The sequence below is a fragment of the Phalacrocorax carbo genome, chromosome 15, assembly GCF_963921805.1.
Source record: "Phalacrocorax carbo chromosome 15, bPhaCar2.1, whole genome shotgun sequence".
NCBI classification, from domain to species: Eukaryota; Metazoa; Chordata; class Aves; order Suliformes; family Phalacrocoracidae; genus Phalacrocorax; species Phalacrocorax carbo.
Genome location: NC_087527.1, coordinates 8,997,912 through 9,007,824, shown reverse-complemented (window position 1 = coordinate 9,007,824; position 9,913 = coordinate 8,997,912). Strand labels below are relative to the sequence as shown.

The 9,913-nt window shown below is 61.7% G+C and overlaps 1 protein-coding gene and 1 long non-coding RNA gene across 8 annotated transcripts in view; one reads left to right on the top strand and one right to left on the bottom strand.

The window, feature by feature from the left end:
• Window positions 1–9,913, top strand: part of SH2B3 (SH2B adaptor protein 3) — a 29,251-nt gene continuing 19,338 nt past the window's right edge. Inside the window, exons 1-2 of one of the 7 annotated variants that reach the window (XM_064466053.1) lie at window positions 1–325; window positions 9,006–9,791. In XM_064466053.1, the coding sequence (XP_064322123.1) occupies window positions 9,033–9,791 (759 nt within the window). In that variant the 5' untranslated portion in view covers window positions 1–325; window positions 9,006–9,032. Of the gene's footprint in view, window positions 326–2,032; window positions 2,170–7,961; window positions 8,103–8,131; window positions 8,638–9,005; window positions 9,792–9,913 lie in introns of those variants that run through there. The other 6 variants (XM_064466051.1, XM_064466052.1, XM_064466056.1 and 3 more) reach the window with 6 other exon arrangements.
• On the bottom strand, window positions 5,765–7,956 carry LOC135315786 (uncharacterized). Its single transcript, XR_010375273.1, has 2 exons — window positions 6,887–7,956; window positions 5,765–6,415 (listed from the first exon to the last, which is right to left on the bottom strand). It is a non-coding gene; the product is annotated as an uncharacterized LOC135315786 (long non-coding RNA).

Below are 9,913 nucleotides of genomic sequence, written 5' to 3'. Positions count from 1 at the left end.
ATCTGCGCAGCTCTGCTTAAACAAACAGAAAAAGCAGAAGTCGGTGGTAGTGAATTAGCAGTTAGGGACTGTAGAAAATCCATACAGGAAGCAAAACAAAAGAGAAATCTCAGGCCACGGGGGCTGAGGACGCTGAGAGGGCGCTTTTGAAATATATGAAGCTCATAAAGAAAAGTGTGCAATAGCTGTGAGCTGGGACAGCCGCCCGTGGGAAGGAAGGCAGGCACGGGGTTCCGCCGACTGCTCGTCCACACTCAGAAAAAAAGCCAGAAGGTGCAATTATGCATGAAGCAACGGCAGGAGGAATTAAAAAGCAGCTTTTAAGGTAAGATTTTATCCCATCAGCTCCTCCCAACCACTTTCCTGTGGGGTTTGGGGAGGGTCGGTTGGTTGCAGAGTTGCCTAGCCCCCTGAAGCAGGTGATGCCCAAAGGGAGCGTGGGGTTATAGTCCTGCAAGAAAGCCTTGCTCTGGTCTGGGGTGGGTCAGTGGGTCTGGAGGGGGGCAGCAGGGCTGTGTCCACATAGGCAGCAGCCCAGGGCCGTTGCCTGGGGGCGGCCAGCCTTGGGGCACAGCGCCAGCCGGGGGCTCCCATTTCATTCTTTTTCCTGTTGGAAGGGTAAGGATCGGGAATAGATGGGGTGACTGGGGTGTGTTTTAAGCCATCACCGAGGATGGAGCCCACTGGTGGTGGCACACAGAAGCCCACTCACAGACGGCTTGGCATGCCTTATCCTGCTCTCCAAGGGCAAAATCCTGCTGCTTCCTCCTTCCCAACACCCACAAATTGATTGCGTGGTGTCTGTAAAATCCCAGGTGCCACTTCCCTGGGTTTCCCCAGCTTGGCATGCTGGGCTAGTGCCAGCCCCTGGGCAGGGCTGCTCTGCCATGGCTCTTGCATGCCCACTATGAGCTGCACCTGCGTGGGGGTCTGCAGAGCAAGGAGAGCCCCTCCATCCCTGGCACTGCTGCTGCTTGGGGAGGACGAGGCCCCAGAGGAGCTCTCGGGACTGCTGGTGACACGGGTGGGAGATGTCGCTGGGCCGGACGTGACAGTACAGGCTACAAACCAACCCTTTCCTGGAAAAAGGTGCAGTGAAAAGTTTATTGTCCTCCTATTTCCCATGGCTCACAGGGTGGGTGGGCACAGCTCTGCCATGCCACCCCTGTTCCCCTGGGATGGATGGCACCAGTACAGCCAAGCCTGGCACATGTGGTCCCACCCCAGCCCCCAGCGCTGCTCGGCACTGGAGGGACACGGCAACTGCTCCGCTCATCACGGCTGAAGCCCTCGCCCACGGTGCGGGCCAACTGCGGGCCCTGTGGCCTGACCCGTTCCCGCCAGGTGTGGGCAGTGCCCCGTGGTGCCTTTCACAGCAAGGTAATCTCCTCGACCGAAAGGCAGAGGAATATGATGAGAAACGGGGTTTGAGACAGCGTGTCGCCCACTGCTGCCACCGCAGAGGTCCCTTGGGTCCCAGTCCACAGAGACGTGGGAGGACACGGCCGGGCAGGAACAGGAAAGCGGGGTGTTTTCCTGCACACACCCCTCCCGAGCGCCCACACAACTCTGCGCTCGGGCTCCCTCCTGGCCCCCGAGGAGCAGGAGCCAGGCTGGGGCCGGGAGCAGCTGCGGTGCCCGGACACCCCCTAATCCCCACAGAAAAAAAAAAAATTAAAGTCATAAAAACCTAATAAATAAACCCAAAACCAACCCCCACGAGCGCAGCCGGGCTGTTTATGCCGCTGCCTCCGCGGGCGCGGATGAGATAAGATAAAGGCACCGGCGGGGAGGGGCGGCGCGGAGCGGTGCGCACCCGCGGAGTTGCCGGCGCGGTCCGGGCGGACGGACAGCCGGCCGAACGGACAGACAGCCGGCGCGGCCCCCCCCGCTCCGCCCCCGCGCAGCCTCCGCCCTCCGCCGCGCCGCTCCGCTTTACATAACGTGCGGGGGTCCGCGCCCCGCGCCCCGGCTCGGCTCGGCTCGGCGGAAATGTGGAGCCGCCTGCCCCGGTTTCCTGCCTAAGCCGCGCCGTGCCGCGCCGTGCCGTGCCGCGCCGTGCGCCCCGTCCCGTCCCGCCCCCTCCGTCCCGTCCCGTCCGGTCCCGTCCCCGGGCGCTCCGCCGCGCTCCACCATGGGCGAGCGGCAGCCGGACGCCTTCTCCTGCAGGTAACCGCGGGCGGGCAGCGGGGCCGGGCCGGGCCGGGCGTCCCCGGGAAGCGGCAAAGCGAAAGTGGCGGCGGCGGCGGCGGGGTCCGGCCGGGCGGGGGGGAGGTAGCGCCGCGGCCGCTTCTCCGGGTGAATGATCCCCCTCCCCTGCCACCCCCGAGCCCTCGGACCTCTCCCCACCCCCCCGCACCCCTTTTCTACGGGACACTCTTATCCCGGGTCTCTTCTGGTTCCCTCTGTCCGGGAGCCACCGTCACCCGCGGGGACCCCCGTCCTCCCAGCTCCCATTTTCCCCCGTGGCCGCTCCCTGTCCCAGGAGCCCTGTTCCCCTGTGGGTGCTCCCAATACTGGGGAACCCCATCTTTCCAACACCCCTTTACCCCAGAGAACCACCTCTTCTGGGCTCCCTGTCCACCTCAAGGTCCCCCTTTTCCCGGCACCCCCATCCTGGGGACCCCTGATCCAGGGGTGTGGCAGGCACGGAGCCAGCCCTGCCCCTCTCCTCTCCCTGTTCCCAGGCTGCTGCAGCCCCTGGCACGTGGGTGGCCCCTCTTGGAAGACGCAGGACCCCCTGCGGTGATGCCCACTTGCCCCAGCCACCATTGCGGGGTGCTGCCCTGCCTGTGGGGGCCGTGCCCCGCCTGCCTGCCCTGCTGCCCCCTTCTCCTCTGCCCCCGTGCCCACTGCAAGCACCAAGCAGAGGTGCCAGCCAGAGCCTGCCAAGCAGCTCCTCTGGCTTTCTGCTCCCTGTGGACTTCGTTGGCTTGCAGGCACTGCCTGGCTTGGCAGGCACAGGGGCTCGGAACACAAGGCTGATGCACCGGCGGGCAGTGTCCCAGCGGCCTCCCCGTGCCCTGCAGGCGTGCCCCGTCCTGCTTGTGCCAAGCCCCAGCAGGGTCACCCGCAGAGAGCCCGGACCCGCTGGCTCCAACAGTCATTGCTGCCTGGGCTGGGATTTACTGTCAAGGAAACAGGGATGAGTTGTCGAGCAGCGATTTTGATATTGTTGTTGCAAACTGATTCAAGAGTTGCTGGAGTTGTGGGCTGGCGGCCCAGGGACTTTTCGCGTTGCTGCATTTAGGTAGGAAAACCAGGCGGAGGAAGAGGTGGCCTGCGCAGAGACCTGGCACTGCCTGCTCTCGCATGTCCCCATCTGCCGTCGGGCTTTGCTGGCAGGTTATGGGATTGGAGTTTAAAGGCCCGTGAAATTACTGTCAGGTTTCGCTTTGACTTGTTTGGGACTAGATCAACGCCTCGGATTTCTTTTTTACTTGCTTTTGGTGCAGGAGAGCCTTGTCCCTGTGCATTCCCGCCGCCCCCAGTGCTGCTTTTATTTTCTCATTTGCTTTTATGTATTTATTGCCTCTAAAAAAATCCATTTTGGTTTCACCAGAGCCCACAGGACAGTGGGTCTGCCAGTACTGTGTATTGCACGAGAGAGATTTAGGTGCAAGTACTGGTGGCTTTTGAGGGGTCTTATGTCCTCCCCACACACCTGCATATCCATGGGGCTGCTGGGACTGACCCTGATAGTGACATTGGGAGAAATCCCAGTGGGCGAGATGAAGCAAAAGTGCAAGAGCTTGGCGCTCGTGGGGTTTGTGCTACTGCCAGCGCTGCCATGGCTCAGTGAGAGCCAAATCCAGCCCTGAGGTGACTGCTGTGGGGGTGAGGGAGAGCCAGATTGGCGGGGAGCTGAGCTACTAGCTGCTTCCTCATCCCTGTGGGTGAAGCCGGGGACCCCCAGCTGGCTGCTCCCCCAGGAGCACTCCCTGCACCCGGCTTCTCCCACGCCTACACCGCAGCGATTCATTTCATGCAACAAAACAAGTCCTGTTGAAAGAGGCCACCCCACTGCTGGGCTTTTCCGCACAGGCAGTGGGTGTAGGAGAGCATGATGATGTAAACTGGGTTGCAGGGTGCCAGACACCATGGTGATAGGCACTCGGGTGAATCGGAGCAGGCAGAGGGTCTTTGGGGGAGCTGGGCTGGCTGCAGCGGCTTCTCCCTGTCAGCTCCTGTGGGGCAAGTGAGCCTGGAGCTTGCATTTGGCCCAAAGCAGGTTCAGGATGGGCTGTTTCCATCCCATGTGTCCCAGTGGAGTGATCAGGAGAAGACAAATGGGTGGATTTCCCCTGGATTTAAAGTGCTGTAACATTGGCTACATCCCCAGAGGTCTGCAGCGCTGCTCAACCCACGCAGAGCCACAGATTAATGCTAGCTCTGGCCTTTAATATAACAAGCTGTGTAGTGGTGGTGGGTCAAATAAGGGGTGTGTATGATGTTCTGCGAGAAAGTGGAGATAGGAGACCAAAATGAGCCCCCCCCCCCCAATCTCCCAGCTTTTGACCTGATTTCCTAAGAAAACACAGCCTATGCAAGTGTGTGGTAGGGCCTCTCTGACCTGCTCCTCTGTCACTTTTGAGTTTGTCAGTTTGGTTCAGCTGAATGAGAGGGAGGGAAGGTCCTGAGACCCCCTGGGGTCCTCCAGAATTTGTGGAAACAGCTGGCAGGTCGCAGGGAGTCATGGCACTCAGAGGTACAGTGCTGTGCCATCACACTCTATAAGACCCCAGAGAATCCACACCACTGCAGGGGACTGCTCCCAGAGGGAAGAGCAGGACAGGACTGGAAAGTTTCTACTGTGGGTTGTGCTGGCCTGGTGCAGAAATGGCCTCTGCTGTTTTATAGTGATGCTGTAAGTATGTGGGAGCTGGTTTGGGGGGGTGATAGGGACCCTGTCGCCCTCCTTGTGTTCCATGGAGCCACTGCCCCCCCACCCCCCCAGGGCTGTGCTGTCCTGCGCACATGGCCTTGGGCTTTCTCTTCTGGTCAGGGGTAAATCAGCAGTATTTACCCCGCTGGTAAAAGCGGGCTGTTGGAAGGGAGAAGAGGCTCTGCTGAGGGCAGCAATAAAACTTCATGGGGCTTTCCATGAGCGTGGAGTCGGGGCTGCTTTCCATGGCTGTGCTCGCTCTGCAGCGAGTTCGCCCAGGGCAGGGAATGTGCCATGAGCATGTCGTGTTGTGACCCAGCCTGGAGGAGGGTGAAATCACAGTTCTCTCCTCCATTCCCTGCGTTATCCCACATCAGGAGGCTGCAGCCAGACCCTTTCCTACCTCTCCCTCTGCACCAGACCCTCCCACCTCGCTGAGCAGCTGCATCTCACTGCCCATCCCCAAATGGCCGCCCCGCCCTGCTTGTCCCCCTTTGCGCTCTCAACCCAGGGTTGCATTCAGCCGGTGTCCTGGTGCCCGCTGCCCCAGTCCCTGGGGGATCGGGATGCAGAGAGGGGCTGTGGGGCTGCACCAGCACCATCCCAGGGGATATTCCACACCACCCAGCTGTTACAAGCCCACCCCTAGTGCGCTGTCCCCCCTGGTGGCCCGCATCCCCCCAACCCTCCCCAGGGACCCTCATCCCCCTGAGCCCCCTGCACCGGATGCTCTCCCATTGAAAAGTGCTGTTCATTGTAACCCAGCCTTTTATAGCTGCCTCGCAAGTGGGCTGCGGGGCTGTGCCAAGAAAGGCTGCTGCCGTCTCAGAATAGCTCTTTTCATGGAGGACATCCTGGGAAGGAACAATGTTCCCGCTCTTGGGATTGTGGGAACTTTGTATTTCTGCCACTCAGGATGCCGGGAGCTGTGGGTCTGGTGAGGGCGTCTCCCAGCCCCTCGCTTTGCTCCCTCCTGAAAATAGTCCTCAGGGTGAATTTTGAATAGTGTTGTGCTTATAAAAGGGAGCCGAAAATGCTGCCGTCCGCTTTTTCTCTGGTTGGGGAACAGTTGTTTCTGGGAGAGCCGGCACATAAATCAGATTTCCTATTTATGTTGCTGGCGTGCATTTTCCTGGCATGGAGAGTAGCGGTAGAGTCGGGGCCGGTTTCATTTTCAGATCGTGGCGCGCTGGCTGCGCTGCACATGCTTCGGGGACGCCTGTGTACGCATGCATGTATGAGCACACCTTGCTCGGCACTGGGCACGGCCACACGGTCTCTGCTCCATAAGGTTTGCTTTCGAGGCTGGATTTGCAGTGCTGGGTGCTGGAGGGTGCCCTCCCTGCGCAGGTGCAGCCTCCGGTGTGGCTGTTTTGCGGTGGGAACATGGTGGGCCGGATCCTGCAGCCCCTCCATGGCAAGGCTGGCCGACTGCCTCCTAACCTCTCATCCTCCGGGATCGGGTGGCAGAGCGGCAGCACTGGCTCCTGGCATTGCCCTGGCGCTGCTTGGTGCTGCCAGCTCCTCTGGCTGTAATTAAACAACAAATGCATTTACTAGGATTTTTGCTACCACGAAGGAACAAATAACCTGATGTCAGATCCAAGCTATGGCCTCGGGTTACCGTCCTGGCTGGTGCCAGCACCCGCTGCTGCAGCAACACTTGCCAGGTTGGGCAAGAGTTTGATGAAATCTCCCGGGGGTGGCTTGGCTGCAGGGCTGGATCCTGCGCAAGCCGGGGCTCGCCACCCCAGCCCACATCAAAGCCAGCCTGCGGCTGATCCATCCCATCCCGCTCTTCCTTGAGCTCCTGGCCCAGCACCCCAAAACAACCCTGTGACGGGGCGGGCTGGGTGGCATACAGCTCTTCCAGCAGCGGGGGGGGACATTAGCCCCCCATCCCAACCAGCCCGTGGTATGCCTGAGGGTGAGCTGGATTCTCCATTCAGCTCAAATTAAAGCAATTAGCCATTGTGACAAGTCCTTCAGCTTGGTGCTGACCTGCAGGATGGCCGGGAGCCCCTCGTAGGAATGTATGAAGTATAAGGGACGTGGATGTAAAGTCTGCCTTAAAGCCACTGGCTGCCCAGTTCCAGCATCATGGAGCACGATGGGCTGGAGCAGGGGGAAGCCCACCTGGCAGTGGGCACTCACATCCCTGTGCCATGTCCCTGCTGAAACCCAGGGCCAGGTGGAGGAGCAGGATGCTGCTGCAGTAGCTCCAGCATGGATTCATCCGGGATAGCCATTTCCACATGGGAAGTGCGCGAGGCAGGAGCAGGGAGGATGGTGTCACGGTTTGTGCTGGTGCTGGCAGGATGAAGCACCGGGGTCGTATTTCCCATCGTTGCGCCGGCTGGGAAAAGCATGTTGCTGCTGGACACAGCCTTTGGCTGCTTTCCGTCGCGTGGCGCAGGCGAAGCCCAGCTTTTCCCGCGCTGCAAACCTCTCCCGAAGCCAGCACGGAGCAAGCCTGAGAACTTGGAAGGCAAATTCCTTGTCCTAGGAATCTCCCACCCACCTGAGGAGCCATCCGCACGGGTGCCCCACTTCCCTCTGCATTTTGGGGGAGCATCCTGCTGAGCGTGCTGGAGGTGCTGGTGACCGTGGCAGCAATTCCCGGGCGCCGGGAGGAAGCGGGAGCACAGCCGGAGGATGCTGAGTCATCGGCAGGCTGGCGGCACTGATAGACGGCCGTGCGCGGGGGCCCCGCCGGGGGTTTCGGCTGGGCTGCGGGCGGGCGCACGCCCGGCACTGCTGCAACACCAGCCGGCCCTCAGCCTTGGGCAGCTCTTCTGAGAAGCTGGGCCCCGGCGGGGCTGGTGGGGGACAGATAACATCTCCCCTCGCCTAGAAACTTTGTAGGACGTACTAGGAAGGGCGGCGGGTGGGCAGAGATAGAGGTCCGCTTCCCGGCGTTATCGCCTCCCCGGCTGCAAACAAGATCCGCCGCACTCCACATCGCCCCGCTCGCTTCCTCCCAGCCCCTCATTTGTTTTTTGGTTTTTTTTTAAAAAAATTTTTCCTCCCTCCGACAAATGCAATCATTTTTCCTCCCCTCCCAGAAGCCAGGGCACTGCCGCTGGGTGGCCGGAGTTTCGGGGAGACAGCGGCGCCCGTGCCGGCGCGGCAGGATCCGGGTGGGTTGGCCGATGTTTCCTGCCTGAGCGGAGTGCATGGCCCCGATAAGTGCCGTGGGTGAGCACGAGGTTCGGCGGTAAGCAGCGTCTTGCAGCCAGGCCAGCCGTAGGGAACGCCACTGCTGGGCTCAGCTGGGCACGCCAGGGTGACTGCACGCCAGCCGTGGGTGCTGTCAGATTGGCCTTGCAGCAAAATCTGCTCAGGGCAGAGATATGGTGTGGTTTGCCGGAGCCTGACAGCCCCTCAGTTCCTTAGGCAGCGGAGCATCCCCCTGGGGACACATGCTCATCCCTGGCTGTGCTGGTGGCACAGCTGTGTCTCCACGGGCCGGTGGGGCCAAGTAGATCTGGCAGGCGAGGCAGCTCCGTCCCTGGATTTCTGCAGCTTTTCATGTCGTTTCCTCTCATCCCGCCCTGACTCCAGTTTTATCAGCTCCATTGAAATAGGTCCCTGGAGGGAAACCCATCGGCGTTGTGAAGCCTTGGCAGCAGGAGAGCGGATGTGGCCCGGCCGGGTGTCCCTGCGGGGCGGCGGGCAGCTGCAGGCAGCTGTGCTGGCAGGAAGCCACGCAGACGCCCTGCTCCGGGACCTGCCTGCACCCCACCTTGCAGGTGGGGAAACTGAGGCACGGCCCTGCCAGATGGGGATGGGAATGCAGGGCGCTGTGGCGGGGCTGGATGCTCGGCATCTTGCATGGCCACCGCCTGTGCCAGGTGGCGGGTGGTGAGCCCTCCTGGTTGTTCGCAGGGCTGTGCCACTCACCAGGGAGCTGGCTTCCCCCAGGCTGGCTGCAGCGCCTGTCCCTGTGCTCTGTCCAAGTGAATGAAGCAGCTTTGACCAGGGGCCAAGCTAACGATGGTGTGCTCTGGGCCACTCGTCCGTCTGGAGCGGCATGCAGCCATGCCGGCCGGGGTCAGGCGGGGGAAGCTGTTGGGGTGTCGGGGCCACCCTGACGCGACTGATGTGCTCTGTCTTGCAGCGCGGCCGCCTCGCTGGAGCCACGGCAATGAATGGGCACGCTCTGCCAGCCGGCACGCCAGCACATCCCCGGGGCTGGCATGAGTTCTGCGAGCTGCACGCCATCAGCACCGCCAAGGAGCTGGCGCGGCACTACCTGCGCTTTGCCACCGAGCACCCGCACCATGACCTCCTGGCTGCTGAGAACTTCTCGGTGCAGTTCACCGACCTCTTCCAACAGTACTTCTGCCATGAGGTGAAGGAGGGCTTTGCCATGAACCAGCTCCACATCCTGCCCGCTGGCCCAGCGCGGGATTACCGGGAGGCGCACCGGCGGCACACAGATGCCTCCCTGGGCACCGTGGCTGCCAAAGCTGAGGTGGAGCCAGTCACCCGCCCTGAGCAGCCTGGCCAAGCTCCTGAGGCCACCCCGACAGGGCTGCGCAAGTCCTGGAGCTCGGAGGAGCTGGTGGGACCAGCGCGGCGGCCCTTCTCACTCAGCCAGCTGCGCAGGAGCTGGCGCAGCCTCTTCCGACGCCGTTCCTCGGACACCCTCCCCGGGGATGGGGATGGGGAGGCGGTGGCAGAGGCGGCTCTCAAGCCAGGACTGGGCAAGCGCATCCTGCCGTGGGGGCTGTTGCGGGAGCAGCCCCCCGAGGTGCGCAAGGAGGGGCTGCTCAAGTACGGGCTGCTGGACGAGACCTCCCTGGATAGTGGGACACGCTGGCAGCGCTGCCGCCTGGTTCTGCGGCGAGCGGGGACATCTGATGGCGAGGAGTATGTGCTAGAGCTCTTCGACCCGCCCAAGGTAAGGACCTGCCGGCGCTTGCCCATTTTGGCTGGGTGGTGCTGTAATTCCCTCAGGCTGGGGACAATGCCAGGGTGCCAGCATGTCCTGGGGGGGACAAGTGGGACCACGGTATTTCCCTG